The following is a 16,830-nucleotide window of genomic DNA, read 5'->3' as shown; positions in this document are numbered from 1 at the left end:
CAACGGCATTAAGGAAAGGAGAGGAAGGCGCTGCTGAGGAATGAACGAGCGGGAGCGGGCAAGTCTCATCTGGACACTGAGGAAAAATCCAACCAGGAAGGACGCCTTTGAGATGATGAGGGAAGACCATACACAGACTGGGTTGATGTCGGTATATTAAGAAATTACTATTAACTTTAATAAGTGAGTTAACAGGATGTGGTTATATTTTAAAAAACAAAAAAGAAGGGGGCCCAAATAGAATTATTTATAGGTGAATAATGTGTCTGGGATTTGCTTTAAAGTAAGTGGGGGTGGGGGGCAGGGGGATAGAATGGGAGGGATGCCTCAGAAGTGTTCTCTCCCTGTCCAGTGCTCAATCACAAAATATTCAAGTATTCACCTACTAGCAGATAACAGTGAAAGTCTGAGAGCTCAACATGTGCCAGCCACAATGTGAAACAATTTATACACCTTCTCAACTTCCTACATTCAATGACTTGATTCCCTGAAGCTGGCGTGGGTTAGGGAAGGTCCAAGGCGCCCTGTGGCTGTGAGTGTGAGAGCTGGGAGCCCACAAGGCAGTGCTCCCTCCCCACTAAGCCCCCTGGGGCCCCTCTTGCATCAGATCCCCATCTTTGAACCACCACATCTAGAGCCAGCTCTCCTAAAAGCTCAGAGACTCAGCAACAGGTGGGAAGAACCCTCATTTCTAACTAAACCCATCTAAAGACCTGTCATACTACATTTTAATACGATTCTCTGCATTTATCTTGGTCTTTAAGTGATGCCACTTAGGGAGAAATGCATCACTGATTTACTCATTTATTACAATGGTTCCCAAATAAATTCCAAGTAACTGGTATCAGGCTGCTAAGAACTATGGAATCTGTGATCTCCCAAGCCTGGGGCCTCGAAGTGTATATTTAACAAGGCACGAACTCACTGATCCTCAGAGCCTGAAGTGGGAACTGCTGATCTACACACGCATGTCCTCGCTCCACCATCTGGGCAAGCTCAGTTAAGTATCTGAAACTCTGGGATACCCTTTTAACTTTCAGTTCATTCACCGAAAGAGAAAAACTGGTAGGTGTTCTAGTCCTATTACTGAGTTAGTAGTTTTACACTAAAAGTGCCAGGAGGCTCTGAATATTGCTGTCCTCTCCGCAAACTCCATGGTCCTGCCCACTGGTGGGAAGAATCTGATTGGGTCTGAGCCGTGTGCACAGTGCCTGGAGTGCCCCTCCTGGGGAAGACCCGGCCAGGGAACACCCACCTGAGTCTGCAGTCTAGCAACAATGTCCTTCCGGGCTTTCATGACAGCATCCAGCTTCCCTGAAACCATGATGGAGAGGCCCTGGTCTTTGGCAAGAGACAGCTCCAGGTGAGCGCCAGTCCTCTGCATGATCTCAAGGCAGATTTTTGCTTGTTCACCTTCTCCAAACTGGTTCATGTCCTTGTATTTCCTCTCCTCCAGGGGTACATGGAACACCTGCTCAGAAAGGTCAAAAAGGGAAGGTTAAGAGACCAAGAAGAGAAGACAGGAGTGTCCAGAAACCGAACGTACAGAGTAAAGAACGTGAGTTTGTTCATTCACTAAGTATCGCCCCTGCCTACTGCTCTAAGGCCCCAGAGGGAGTTGGAGACAAGCAGAAAGCGCCTAAGGGCAGCAGACTGCGGTCCTAGTGAAGAAGACACCCCCCGCCCCCCCCCACCCCACCAAGTACAGATGAAGGCAAGGGGCATCATGTAACAGTAATGAGCAGGTCAGTGAAGGAAACAAACTGGGAGGTGACAAGGACCTGGCTGGCTATGCTGGGAGGGGCCGGAGCAGAGGGGCGGGAAGGGAGCAGTGCAGGCGAGAGCTTCACAAAGGGGGCGGGGAGCGTCTAGCACAGCAGGGGGTCCACGAGGTAGGAGGGGAAGTGCTGGTCCCTCAGCCCACCCTGTGGGTGAGATGAGAAGACAATGGCGGGTGTGAAGGAGGACACATTCTGACTGAGGACTCGGGGCTGAGCAGAGGCAAGGGTGGAAGCAGGGAGCCAACAGGACTGTGGTTCAGGGCCTGAGCCACTATGTGGAACGTGGTGCATTTACAACATCAGGAGGCTGGGGGAACCAGAATACAGCTGGTGATGAGTCCTGGGCTTAGGGGGACTTCTCAGTGCGTGGGTGGTAATCGACAACCATGACCAAACATCGACACACAGAGAGAGCACTGAGCCCACCAACAGCCCAGCTCCAGGGAGCAGAGACAGGCTAGTGGAGTCCCAAAAAGTCAAGAGGAGAAAACTGCTTCAAGACAGTGGGACAGCTGCTGACGCTGGTGACACGGAAGCCAAGGGCAGTTCCAGCAGCTGGAGCAGACTGGACTGCAGTGGACTGAAAATATATGGGACCATCCCTTCTGGGTGCTGGGGTGCAGGGAAGTTGTGCTTCCCTAGAGCTCTGGGGGGTGGGGAGACCAACTTAATCCAAAGGCCTCCTCCTCTCATGTCCAAAGCACTCTCACATCTGCATGTTCAAAAACCCTCCCGGGAACTCCCTGGCAGTCCAGTGGTTAGGGTTCCATGCCTTCACCACCGAAGCCCCAGGTTTGATCTCCAGTCAGGCAACTAGGATCCAGAAAGCAGTGCGGCACAGCCGAAAGAAAATTAAAACAAAAACAAAAACCTCCCATCAAACACCACTGCTTCCTACTTGGAGGGGCAGGTGAAAAAAGAATGGATTTTCTACCTGAGTGATGACAGAAGCCTTGATGGGCCGGATCTTGTTATTCCAGACGCCAGCAGGTTCCTGGGCATTTTCCAAGCAAGCTGCTTTCTCAGGGAGTGGGGGGAAGGCATCCTTGTAGGTTGGAGGGTCGCTCTCCTCCTCTGAATTTAAAGTGGCAACTGGACCGGCCAACATAGATTAAGAGGAAGCACATCATATTCAGTGTTAGATGGAAAAAACACGAGGAGGGTTTTGACGTCAAAAAGAGAGAGCACTGACTGCTGACAACCCCCCACCTCTTCCCTCGGTCACAGGCAAGGGCCCCCGCCGCTCCGCAGGCCCAGCGCCCTCAAGTTCAGCCTGTCAACTGGAAGGGCCAGACTCTGAACCTGATGGTGCCCCTGCCCTGTGCACAGCCTCCCCTGTGAGCCTCAGCTCAGACGCCGGATGCCCCACTGCTCCCCTAATGGGGTGAGCTCCTTGATGGAAGACCTTGACACAGACTTTTCAGCCCTGAAGAGTCTTCCAATCTTGTATTCAAAAACAATCACGACCACGACAATGCCTGGCACATAGCCAGCTCTTAAATTTGCAGAACAAAATGCTGCTGCTGCCCAGCACTGCCCATGTGAACCCCGGGAGGTAAATTGCAGCTGATTTCCCACTGTAATGTAGTACCATGTTGAAAGCATCGTGGGACCTGCCATCTCTGCCCCCCATACCCCCAACGCAGGGAGCACTGGAGGAAATCAGGTCCCGGCGATCACCTGCTCCACCCTCCACAGTGCCCTGACCGTTCACCACAGCTCCATGGAAGCAGGAGTGTGACTGTTTGGGTCACCCTAGGGTCCGGGGCTGAACACAGTATCGGCAATGGCAGGGCCCAATAGAAACCACTGTGAACAGATGCGCACACAGAGCAGAGGGATGACCTCTGGAATTGGACAGGCCCACGTCCGACTCCGGGGTCACGACTCTAGCCGTGCAGCCGTGCTATCCTGGATGCCAAGACAGACTCCGTGTGACGAGCTGTTCCAGTCTGCCAGTGCCCGCTCCCCTCCCCTAAAAATGGGGACGCAGACCCCACAGGGCTGTTGGGTCGTGTGGAAGCCCCAGCCAGCAGGCACTCAGACCCCAAGCGAGCGGCGGTGTCTAGGTCTCCACTGCCTAGAAACAAGCCACTTGAAACGTGGTGAGTGTGACGGATGAAACGCACTTTTAATTTTAATTAATTTAAACTTAAGAACTGATATTCAATTCAGTTATTGGAAAACTTTAAAGAATGTTTGGAACGACAAAGGGTAGAACAAGCTACTCTTTCAGCTGCAAATTTTGTAAAATCTAACTACAGATGAAGGGCTTTGGATGGAAACAGCATTCAAATCAAGTTGTCCTGCAGTCATACATACACATCAGACTCTGAAGGGAAAGACAAGACTGTGAAGTACGAGCTAGAGACACTGATGTGACCGTCCTGCAGGTGCCCCAGCTCGTGTACTGTCCCTCCTGGGCAGCACTAGCCTCCACTAGGGCTGGCTGCCTGGGCCAGTGTGGGGCCCGAGTCCGGCCTTCATCCTCACACCTATCTCCCGACAGAGCTCTGGGATGCTTCCCATCCCAGAGTCCAGTTCAACACAACTGGGCAATAGCGATTTTGGAAAAGAATCCTAATAATCACAAAGGCCAAATTCACTGGCTTTCCAGAAAGTGGTCCACATTTTAAATCTTACTGGAGGCGATGCATCCGCCACTCCTGGCCAGTTTCACCCCGTACACGAGGCTAGTGCAAAGCAGAGCACACAGCACTGGCGGGTCCTGGCCCACCCCACAGCACAGGGCTGAAAGGTACCTGTGGAGAGGCCACTGGCCCTCATGAGGATCGGAAAGAGCCGTGTCTTATGGTCAACAAGAACAGTGAGGAAGGGGCCGTCACCTTTGATTTGTTGCGGAACCAGTCCACTTCGGTGTTCAGCAAAGCTCTCTTGGGTCAGAACAGCGACGGAGCTCATGGTTGATCTCAGGAGTCCACACGATCCGGGTGAGCCACTGAAGCAGGGGGGTGAGTCAGAGAGGCAAGGGCGGCACAGCCAGCTCGCAGCTACCTGATCCGTTCCGCTGAGAGTTTAAGCCAAGGGTTCACCCTGCTTCCCCACCAAGCAACACCTTGTCTTCCTCACTTACAACTGCTGACATAAGGTGATTCCCAAACTCTCACCAAGTGATGAAAAGGAAAACCTCCCCCCCGTTGCCTGTAACAGAGCAGATGGAGGCTCCAGCTGAGAGGCTCACGACCAGGACGCCCAGGGGCCACCCCTCTCTCCACCCACGGGGCCCCAATGGAACCCAACACATGTCTGACCCAGCCCCAGACACAGATCAACATCTGGATGGTTCTACTAACAACTATCTCAGTTATGTGGTTAATCTGTTCATCCCCATGCCTCCTAATGCTTATAAAATGTATCATTTGACAGTAGCTGCAAAGAGCCACTGAAGAGCAGCCTCCCTTGCTCTGTGGCGACAGTGTAACAGCAAGAGGTGGGAGGGGTAGCAGTTTAAGTGCCTCTGACATGTGGTGACTGGTTGTTCTCCCACGTCCAGTCTCCCAGGTGTGGGAGGGGACTTGCAGCAGGTGGGACCTGGCCCAAGGGCACACAGTTCCTCAGTTCAGGGTAGGAACCCCACAGTCCGCCTCCGGACCCCACTCCTGAGTGGTCGCAGTGCTCAGCGAGACTCTGGCTCTCAAAGCCACAGCTCCCTTATTTGGAAAAGGGGCTCACTCAGCACTGGCTGCCGCTCTCCAACTCCAGGTGAGTCCCATGCTACTGCAAAGAGGAAGAACCCACTCTCTTCACACAATTTTGCACCAAGTGTCTTCTTGTACCACCGTGGCAAAAAAGTATAAGAGGGTCAAGTAATTTAATAAGAGTGAGTTTTTTCATCATTTTTACAACTCAGTAAGACCCCTCCCCAAGTTCAAGAAAATTAAACTCTGTATTTCTAAAGAGAAGCAAGATACAAATTCAGATACCCCGAGCAAATGTAATTCACATTTAAGGAAAAAAGATTAAAAATAGACGGAAACCAGATGACACATCCACCTGAAGTATACACACTGCTCCATGCTGGGGGGTTAGCTACAGTGATTCTCTCTGAAGAACCGTTAGAAACTTAAGGATAAAACACAATGAAAGAAGGTACACACACAGCCCAGGGCCAAGAAGCCTTGAGACAGGACACACTTACCAGCAAAACGGTCAGTAGCCAGAAGGTCCGTCCTGAGGCCGCCTCTATCAGCCTGCCAGCTTTTTCTGGTGTGGGACAGGAAGGGAGAGGGAGCAAGGAGAAAACCAGAGAAAAGTTACTTATCTGCGTCCTACAACCCAGATCCTTTCACCTCTCAACCAGAAAAGGTCAAAGTATTGCTTACACTTTGGCTACTAATACCAATATTAGGCAAATTGCTTGGGGGAAAAAATGGAAGAAACCCTTTCACTAGGCCATTAGCTTATTTTTCTTAGATTAATTTATTATTTATTTTTGGTTGCATTGGGTCTTTGTTGCTGTGCGTGGGCTTCTCATCGCAGTGGGTTTTCTTGTGGAGCATGGGCTCGGTTCCTCCACAGCATGTGGGATCTTCCCGGACCAGGGCTCGAACCCGTGTCCCCTGCATTGGCAGGCGGATTCTTAACCACTGCGCCACCAAGGAAGCCCCTAGACCATTAGCTTCAAACAAACATATTACAGTAAAACCTGAACCATCTGGAACTTCTAGGGGGCAACTTTTCCAGGGACCCAAGGGAATCCCTTAAGTGTATCCCTTTTACATGTAAGCATTTTGAAGTAAAATTCTCACAAAACTGATGTTTGTTCTGCTACGTGGCTGAGTAATTTTTCCTGTATTCCTCTTATTAATCTATGCTGAGCCAGAAGAAAAAAGGTTCTGCAACACTGTGTCATGATCTAGAACAAACTGTGGACCTTGGGGGCTCCAGAGCTTTTTAGGGTGACTGAGGGCTACTGTCTTTAAGAGTTCCCTGTGTATTTTGTAGTTACTTTGTTCTTCTTGCTGTTATCCTATAAAAGTTCTTCGGTCCCTTCTAATCCACTGGGGATTTAGAAACCAGGCCATAAAATAGCAGGGCTGGAAAAAACCTTCAAAGGCCATCCTAGGAGGACCAAGAAAGAGGGGTGGGTCACCTTGCCTTGGGGGACTTCAGGATAGTGAGGCTGCCAGGTAGGTTACAAACCACCACGTGCACTTGATAAGGGAGACATTATGACAGTGGTGAAGCATGGGCTAAAATGGGGGAATTCTCAACAGTAACAAGAATACCCTACCTAACTGGAGAGTAACACCCCCAAATCCTTACCCATAAGACAAGCGTGGCTCAGGAGCCAGGACGACGGTTCATGGCAGTCTGGGCTGCCTCAGTGGGGTCTCGAATGTCCCAGCTGGGGACATGAACCAGTGGTATAAAAACAAAAAAAACAAAAAAAACAAACAAACCCTCTCAACATAGGGGCCTGAGTCACATGGGGGAAGGACTATGGGCCAGAGGCCAGAGCCTCTCTGGGGCCCCCGTCCCACCAAACACACAAAGGCACCTGAGACCCAAGTGGAAAAGTGGAGACAAACTCACCGAGACTATTTTATTTAAGAATTTGCCTCCAACAAATTCTAATCGCAAGTCTCAGTGACTCAGGCAAGGAAGAAAGAAACCCTTTCCATTCAACCAAACTGTCAGAGTAGCACATCCATGCATGGGTCCTGACGGGGTGGAAAAGGTGAGCCCGCCTTGGGATTCCCAGTGTCCAGGGGGCCCACACTTAGCCCGTCTAGGAACAGGATGGCGGTGCTCCAGGTCAAAGCGCCAACGGGAAGCCAGGACCCAGGCATCTGCCCCACTCTCCTGGCAACTCTTGACTGCTGACCTGAGACCTGAACAGCCTCATCAAAACCCACTGACACCCACCCTCTAAGAAGCTGCATTCACCCATGTGACCACCATGACACCCACACCTTCTTCTCTGTGCTCCTAACCGACCAGTCCTCTTGCTTTCCTGGACAGGCAAGTCTTCAGTGCCCAGTGACAGCTACAAGGTAAGCCTGAGCAGTGCAGCCACTGTCCACGTCCGCTCCAGCCACAGATTTCTGACGAGAAGCCCCCGACCTGCACCTGGCGTCACACACACGAGGGGAGGAGCTCCTGAGGCTCCCTTCTGAACCAGCTCCCACACGCTGCACGAGTCAGTTCCGGTGAGCCTTGCTACTGAGCCCCGCATTCCTCACTGGCTCAAGAAACGGGCTTCGGTACAGCCGAACCTACCGAGTCTGGGAGGAAGAACCCAGCAGAGCCTCTAACTGCCCCCACGTGTGCACAGGCCCTCAGGCAGCTAAGGGCGGAGGGTGGACCTATAGAAAACTCCAGGCTGGTTTGACAGGACACACTGGTCTCTAGTTTCCAGATTTCAAATGGCAGTTTGTCCCAGCTGGGAATGAATGGACCACAGCGAGCCACAGGTGAACATCTAGGGTGTGATATGATCAAATCAGGGTGAACATCTAGGGGGTGATATGATCAAATTATTTTTCTCATAAACTTCTCAAACTCCTGTCTCCAAAGAATCCATTTTAAAAACGATCTGCTGACCCATGTGTAAGTGCAGACCTGAGACCTACCTGAGGCGCTAGGGTAGATCTTATAAAAGGCCAGCACCAGTCCTCCTCCCGTGCCCCCAGCCCGACTGTCAACCTGCCGCCAGTTCAAGAAAGCAGCACCTAAGAAACCGTCCCCCACAGCACTACACCCACCCCTCGGAGATCTTTCAACAACCTCACGCTCGTCCAGGCGTGTGTGCTCCCTACCCCGGCTTCCCTACTGGCCATCAGTCCCAGGAGACCTTACCCAGGCCTCCTCCTGAGAAGCAGAGACCAAACATTTGCTATCACAGCTCCTCAGTTGAATACAAGCTGCTCAAATCAGGACCGAAAGGGACCTCAGCGACGACTCTGTCCCACTCTCTGAATAACCCGGGGAACAGGAGCCACACAGCCTTCCCTGGGGGCCCAGGCTCCGCTGCTTCTCCATCACTGTGTAGCTGTCAGGATAGGTGGCTTGAGGTCGTGCCCAGATCTGCTTCTTCTTCCCCCTTCCTGCCACAGAGAACAAGTCCATCTTTCCTACAAGACTCCTTAGGTGCGTGAATTCAGCCCATTCTCCAGCCCCCTTCAGTGATTCCCAAGATGCCCTAGTTCCTTCATCATTTTGGTTGCTCTCAACTACTTTCCATGCAAGAAGCATTCAGATCCACCCAATGCAAATCTCAAACTATTCTCAACCTGGACTTTAAGTCTTGTTTCTCAGAGTATAAATACCCACAGTAAAAAAATCACATTTCAAAATACAACTATGTAAGAAAGAACTAGAACCAAAGGAAGAAGGCCAGACAGAAGCAAAGACTCTTCTCTCCTACTCCCCCCCTCCCCAGGGTGGGATGCGGCGGCCGAGGGGCACTCCCACAAGGATGGACGGTTATGCACCAGGGTGCCCAGGTGAAGCCACAGCATATGTGGATTATATCTGAAGCTCGGTGCTAACACATGTACAACAGATTAAATGAAGGATTTTACTTTTTTTGCCTGTAAACAAGGAAATATAAGTTGATTCCCTTGTAATGTTTTGCCAATTACATATTCAAAAGACAAAGTCTTTTGCAAAAAGAACTCACGAGTAGTAGTCCAGGAAGAATTTTATCTCAGCCAACTAATGAGATCTCAGTGCTTTGTTTACCTACTAGACAGGACTGAGTATGGAGGGTATCCAAAAACCACCAGGAAACCCAGGACCTCTGTCCTCTTCTTCCAAACTTGAAATTATTTACTTTTATCCCCACAGCAAGCTTGTAAGGAAACAAATTTTCAAAGTCCTTCTCAAGACCCACAAACCAATTGAGAATACGAACATAAAATCCCGACGGCTGCGAAATCACAAAGCATAAACATAAGGCCACCCGCACAAGGTCTACACGGCTGGGAGTAGAAGGCGGGCATTTGTGCGTTTCACCAAGTTCTGGAAGTCGGCACCCATCCTGCAGGAGGAACTTTCGCAGATGCCACCTCAGCAAGGCCCTCCCACAGGCCACGCGAGCCCGCGGGCGGGGAAAGGCTTAAAGGGGCAGCAACGCGCTGGGCCTCCCCGCCTTTCATCCAAATTCGGTACTTTTCCGTAATGCATTTTTCGTCCGCGGACCCTGGGGCACATCCAAGTTGCGCTCCAGCCCCGAGGAGGGCAGCAGGGCCCGGCCGACCACGCAGGCGGCAGCAAGTGGAGGTGAGGCCCGGCCTGCCCGGGCCCCGTGCCGCCGTCCTGTCCGGCCCCACCGCCTAGGATGCCCTGTGGGACAGGCCCCCGCCCCTGCCCCCTCCGGCCGGCCGAACTGGGGGGGAGGGGCGCCCCTGCCGGGGCAGGAGGGGGGAGGGGGCAGGGCCCGGCCGCCAACGTCACCGACCTGGGCCCAGGTCGGCCCCCCCACGCCAAGCGGCGGGCGTGCGGAGGGAGCGGGACCCGGACTGGGGTTTGGGGGCTGCTCGGCGGGGCGGTGGGCAGCGCAGAGCCGGCGCCGCGGGACTCGGGAAAGTTTCTCACTCTTCCCGTGCCAGCGCCGCGGCCCATGCGCAGTGGTGACACGTAGCCGCCCCCCCACCCCCGACCGGTCAGGGGGACGCCCGCGGGGGGAGGTGGCTGTGCTGGCTGGGAGGGTATCGGCTTGGGGGCGCTGGGGCAAAAGGCGGCCCCGGCACCCTCCCCCCGCCCGGGGCTCCACGTCGGCAGCCCGGCGCCCCAACTTCCCCGCGCCGCCCCCCGCCCGGCAACCCGGCCCGCGCCGCCCGCCCCGGCCTGCTCACCCCGCGGTGCGCCCGTCCGTCCGTCCGTCCGTCCGCTCGCAGCGGAAGAAGCCGGGACCTTCACTCGCTCGATCCCTCTGGGCTGGCTCCCTCCAGGCCGGCGCCCGGGCCCCCGCGGCTATAAAGGGCGGAGGCTCCAATCCCGCCCGGACACGTCAGACCACGGCCGCCCCGCCCGCCGGCCAAAGCCGCGCCCCCGCCCGCCCGCTGCTCCTACAGCACCCAACTCCCCGGGGGCTCGGGAGCCTTTTACTGGGGGGGTGGGGGGGGGTCAGGGAGTTGGGAAATCAGTCTCCACCTTCATAAAGCGAAGGCGGGAGGGACTGCAGCTCTAGCATTGAGGTCCCCAATACCGCCTCCCCACCCAAAAAAGAAACAAGACACCTCGAGGTACAACACAAAGGAAATTAACTGCTGGCCCCAGCCATCTACAACTTCCAATAGCTGGACAAGCTGGCCTAATAAACTCGCATGGAAACACATCCCATGCCCCCAGAGTTCGGAGCACAGGTTTCCACTGGCGCACTCGCCGGTGGTTCTGCTCCTTGTGTGCTTCACGTCTATAAAACATCCCTACGCTACTCCTTGGCTACCAGTTTAATTCCCTTAAAAACTGCAGACCCCTCTTTTAAGGACTCCACTCCTACAGCTGTGTCTGCAGCCTCATAGCCTCAACAAACGCGAGGATCAGAACAGAGCCCCTGCCCTCACGGGGCATCCACCCTGGTGGGTGAGAATGGCCAGGTCTGCGTTCCTTGTGTAATGTGTGACAAGGGCCTCGGTTTCTTTTTTTTTATATATATAAGGGTACAGGCCTAGTGGAGGGATGTGCACCTCTGATGAAGCAGCCCATGAGTAGAATCCTACATGACATACAGGAGTGCACCACACACTGGGGACAGGGCATGAGCCAGGGCCCTGGCAGGACTGGGAAGGCGAGGTCAGGGTAGAGAGGACCCCCAGGGCCAGGTCAGCTGGCCTGCGGCCATGATACACGTGTTGCTCAGGATGATGGGAAGCTGGGCGGGGGCTGGGGGGGTAGTTGAGGGGGAGAAGGCAGGACCTGGGTATTCCTTTCAGTGGAACACTGTCAAAGTATGTACACAATGGAGAGGGGGGCAGGGCAGGGCCACAGCAGTTGTTCAGTCTAAAGGTGACAATTGCTTTCCATTGTGGTTGGCAATGGCAGATGCACCAAGTGGACAGATTCCGACAGTAGCACCAGAAGTTTCTTATTAACTGGACACGGGGAATGACAGAAGTCAAGAACAGCAGGGAGACTAATAAGAAAAAATAAAAAAATAAACATTTAAAAAAAAGAACGGCAGGGAGGTTCCTGGCTGCCCTCCCTGAGATGGAGAGACTGAAGGAAGCCTAGATTGGTAAGGGGAAGTGTGATGCAAAAACTTGGATATGCCGCCTGACATGCCCACTGGATGGCCAAGTGGGGATGTCAAGTAGGCAACTGTACGTACAAGGTGAAGGCTGGGGAGAAGCCCATCACAGCTGACAGAATACGACAGCACTTCATGACATCACTGGGGGAAGAAACCATGGAGCTGAGGATACTGTCATCAAAGTTGTACCTTAAGTCACCAGGATGGTACCTGGGCAGGTGGCACCTCCTTAGACTTGGAAGAATCTCTGTAAGCATCCCTTCCTATGTTATCACTGCAGTTTGGAGGCAGTCTTTCCATGCGGATTAACCAACCAGCAACTCCGCCAAGTGCGTTTTGTTATTTTTTGTTTTTGAGGGCTCAGCACTACAGAGGGGTCTGAGAAGGGAGGAAGAGGGGAGGGATTCAGAAAAAGTAGGCAGGTCCACTGTCAAGGAACTTCCAAGGAAGCTAGGAAGTCACCACAGGAAAAGCTCACAGAGTACCTGGTGCACAGGATGCCTTAAAAGAGATGGTTAAAAACATATAATTAGGGCTTCCCTGGTGACACAGTGGTTAAGAATCCGCCTGCCAATGCAGGGGACACAGGTTCGAGCCCTGGTTCGGGAAGATCCCACATGCCGCAGAGCAACTAAGCCCGTGCGCCACAACTACTGAGCCCGCGCACTGCAACTAGTGAAGCCCGCGCGCCTAGAGCCTGTGCTCCTCAACAAGAGAAGCCACCGCAATGAGAAGCCGGCGCACCACAACAAAGACCCAACACAGCCAAAAATAAATAAATTTTTAAAAAAAACTGTAAAACAACAACAACAACATATAATTAACAAAAGATATTATAAAATCAAATGTTAAGTTTGTGCTACAAACCATCTCAGGATGCTTTTGTGCTGATAGTTACAACCGGCTTTCCTTCCCAGCAAGCTTTACTACATTGAAACTAACAGTCTGCAGAGGCAAATTTTGAGATATCTGGGTCCAGCAATATTCATACAAGATAATGTGCAAACCCCTTACGGCTGCCTCAAAAGGTGAACATCAGTATGTGACATTTGGGGTTTCAGTGTTCAAGGGGACAGGGGAGAAGCTTTGGGGCTCCTCAAGGTAAAAGGTTAGAAGAGAGATATCCCCCCCACACACTTAAAGTCATGATCCCCCCAAAAACTAACCCTCAAGAGAAGGTAGGTTCTGGCCCACTAGCATAGAGAGACTACAGGACGCTTCCCCACTGGCCAGTGCTGGGGGATGGAAATCCCTCTAGAGCACTAGCAACCACGCACTAGTTTAATTAAGGTTCAATAAAGGTTTAGGGCTCAAATTCCTACAGCCCCATTTGTCCAAGGCCTAGCCCAAACCTAGAAATTAACAAAACAGAAAGCAACCCCACCTGGGAGGGAATGAACCTCACACCAGGCTGCAAAGGACACCCACAGATCTACCAACACCATAGAGAAGCTTAAAGTCCAAAGTGCAAAAACTAAGACTGAAAGACGATTAGAATTAAGAACTCCAGGTGACAGAACTATCAGAGGCTATTAAAAAAAAATTTAAAGCGACTACAGAGACATAAGACATAAAGTTTACAATTTAAAAAAAATCAAGAGATGGAACAAATTAGAGAGGTTAAGAACCTCAGATACAAGGAAGAGAAAGTCCAACACATGTCTAATAGGCAGTCCACAGGAGGCAAATACAAAGGATAGAGAAGAGGGACTTCCCTGGTGGTCCAGTGGCTAAGACTCCATGCTCCCAATGCAGGGGGCCTGGGTTTAATCCCTGGTTAGGAAACTAGATCCTGCATGCACGCCACAACTAAAAGTTCGAGTGCCGCAACTAAAAGATCTGGCGTACTGCAACTAAGACCCAGCGCAGCCAAACAAATAAATATTAAAAAGAAAAAAAAAGAACAGAGAAGAAGTATTGGAAAAATAATGGAGAAAATTTTAGAATGTAAAGATATTACATTTCCCTCCCCTCCTTAAAAGAGACACAACAGGTGGCCAGGTGGATAATTTAATCTGCGTTTTGGTGCAGAACAGTGAAACCTCAAAAACGACCAAGACAAGAGTAGACCTTAAAAGCAACTAGAGAGAAAAGACAGGTGATCTATAAAGGAATACCATGAGACTGAGGGCAGACCATGTCACAGCACAATGCCTACCAGAGGACAATGAAATAACACCTATAAATCACGCTGAAGGAAGTAACTGTCAATTTTGAATTCTCTATCTTCTAAAAAAAATAACATTATTTATTTTTGGCTGCATTGGGTCTTTGTTGCTGCACGCGGGCTTTCTTCAGTTGTGGCGAGCAGGGGCTACTCTTCGTTGCAGTGCACAGGCTCCTCATTGCGGCGGCTTCTCTTGTTGCGGAGCATGGGCTCTAGGCATGCAGGCTTCAGCAGTTGTAGCACGCAGGCTTCAGTAGTTGTGGCACGCGGGCTTAGTTGCTCCGCGGCATGTGGGATCTTCCCAGACTTGGGCTGGAACCCACGTCCCCTGCATTGGCAGGCGGATTCTTTGTGGCCTCTCCCGTTGCGGAGCACAGGCTCCGGACGCGCAGGCTTAGCGGCCATGGCTCACGAGCCCAGCCGCTCCGCGGCATGTGGGATCTTCCCAGACCGGGGCACGAACCCGTGTCCCCTGCATCGGCAGGCAGACTCTCAACCACTGCGCCAACAGGGAAGCCCTGTATTACTAATTATTAAATAAAAGAGAAAAAAAGAAAATAGGAAGCAAAAGAAGTAAAAGAGAAGCAATTTAAAAGGCAAATAAAGCACAAAATACAATGGAAGAAATGAATCCAAATGTGGCAATAATCTAATGTTAATACACTAACTAGCCAGTTACAAAATCCAGCTATAAGCTATTTAAGAATACCAAACCGGGCCTCCCTGGTGGCGCAGTGGTTGAGAGTCCGCCTGCCGATGCAGGGGATACGGGTTCGTGCCCCGGTCTGGGAGGATCCCATATGCCGCGGAGCGGCTGGGCCCGTGAGCCATGGCCGCTGGGCCTGCGCATCCGGAGCCTGTGCTCCGCAACGGGAGAGGCCACAACAGTGAGAGGCCCACATACCGCAAAAAGAAAAAAAAAAAAGAATACCAAACCATGTGACATAAACATTGAAAGTAAAGGGATAGAAAAAATACTCCAGACAACTACTAACCAAATTAAAGCTGGGCTATCTATATTATTTTCCGATAAAATAGACTGCAGGATAAGAAGCATTATTAAGAACAAAGAAGGTCAAGAATAAAAAATTCAATTAACTCTGATCATGTATGTATAGTAACTAATAACGTAGCTACAAAATGTATAAATAAAAACTGAAGGTTACTAGAAATTTATATAGCCAAGATTACAGAGGAAGACTGACTCAACTCTTGGTAACATAGATTACGGAGATTAAAAATGCACAGAATATTAAAGCAATGCAATTAAAACCTACTTTATTGGACTTATATAATCCTTTGCCCAATGATTAGAAAGCACATTCTTTTCAAGTATACATTGAACTTTTACAAAAATTGGTCAGGAGCTAAGGCCCCCCCCCCAAATTTTTTTCCAACAAATGACAAAAAATTAATAAACATTCTGTGATCATAACACAATTAATTAGAAGTCAAGTTAAAATTTTAAAAATCCTGGAAAGTTTAAAACTTGCTCCTAAATAACTCATGGGTCAAAGAAGAAATCTGAAAATATTTAGAATAAAGCAATTATATATCCAAACTTGTGGAATGACGCCAGTGTTACTTGAGACAAATCTATAATCTTAGCCAGCATATTAGTGAAGAGGAAAATGTAAAAGTTAGCTAGTCACCCTCTTCTAAAATCAGAAAAACCACAGAATAAAACTAAAGAAAATAGAAATAAAGATAAGAAATCAATGAAGTAAAAGACATATACCACAGAAAATAAACTGAGCTAAATCTAAAAAGACTAGTTAGATCTCTGGCAAAAATGATCAATGAAAAAAATAGAATAGGTAAAAATAGGCAATACTAAGAATTCAAAGAGGGTCAAAAACTATAACTAAAATAGAGACTTTGAAATATCATACAAGAATTCTACTGAGAAAACGTATTATCAAAAACTTAGATGAACTAGGCAATTTCTAGAAAAGTTACCCAAACTGAGTCTGTTAGAAATGGCAAGTTTAAATAACCAACACTCACCAATATTTGAAGAAACAAATATAAAAATCTCAACAAAAAGGCAGGCCCAGATGGTTTTGTAAGGAAGCCCCAAGAGATTGTCTTCCCAACTCACTTAAAGCCAGGGAAATTTAATACCTCCCAGACAAGGGTAGCAGGAGAAAAGAATATGTGAATTTCATCTAGGTACTTAAAAGCAAAAGCCTAAAATAATCTAGTAAACTGATCCAGAGATGTAAAAACAAATATGTAATATATAATGATAAAGTCAAGTTTAATCCAGTTATGCAAGGTGGTACAATATCAGAAAACTAAAGTAACTCACCACATTATTAGCACTGGAGCAAGATGATTTGATCTCCAAAAACATCCAAATGAAGCATCTGGTATAGTTTACCCACTCCTGATAAAACAGGAGTACAAGGACACATTCCCCAACTCGATGATGGGCACCTACCAAGAGTCCTCACTAGAAGCATTCATATTGGGATCGTGAGGAAGGCAGGTTGCACTGAGCATTTTCTGTTCAAACCTACACTAAAGATTCTAACCAGGGCAGTAAGGCAGGAAAATGGAAGGTATGAAGATTGGAAACAAAACTGCCAGTGTTCACAGACAATATAACTGTCCAAGTACAAGATCCAGGAGAATCTATAAATACACTATTAGAACTAATT

General features: G+C 50.0%; 1 protein-coding gene across 4 annotated transcripts in view; it reads right to left on the bottom strand.

The window, feature by feature from the left end:
• The window catches only part of HDLBP (high density lipoprotein binding protein), a 69,204-nt gene that overhangs the window by 26,304 nt on the left and 26,070 nt on the right, over positions 1–16,830 (bottom strand). For 2 of the 4 annotated variants that reach the window (XM_060107281.1, XM_060107282.1), the window contains 4 exons: positions 5,941–6,005; positions 4,628–4,740; positions 2,716–2,873; positions 1,256–1,471 (listed from right to left, as the gene is read on the bottom strand). In XM_060107281.1, the coding sequence (XP_059963264.1) occupies positions 1,256–1,471; positions 2,716–2,873; positions 4,628–4,703 (450 nt within the window). In that variant the 5' untranslated portion in view covers positions 4,704–4,740; positions 5,941–6,005. Of the gene's footprint in view, positions 1–1,255; positions 1,472–2,715; positions 2,874–4,627; positions 4,741–5,940; positions 6,006–8,603; positions 8,628–10,603; positions 10,721–16,830 lie in introns of those variants that run through there. The other 2 variants (XM_060107280.1, XM_060107283.1) reach the window with 2 other exon arrangements.

This window comes from Mesoplodon densirostris, chromosome 8 (assembly GCF_025265405.1).
Source record: "Mesoplodon densirostris isolate mMesDen1 chromosome 8, mMesDen1 primary haplotype, whole genome shotgun sequence".
NCBI lineage: Eukaryota > Metazoa > Chordata > Mammalia > Artiodactyla > Ziphiidae > Mesoplodon > Mesoplodon densirostris.
The sequence above is the reverse complement of the archived record's forward strand: the minus strand, read 5'-3'. Positions and strand labels throughout refer to the sequence as shown.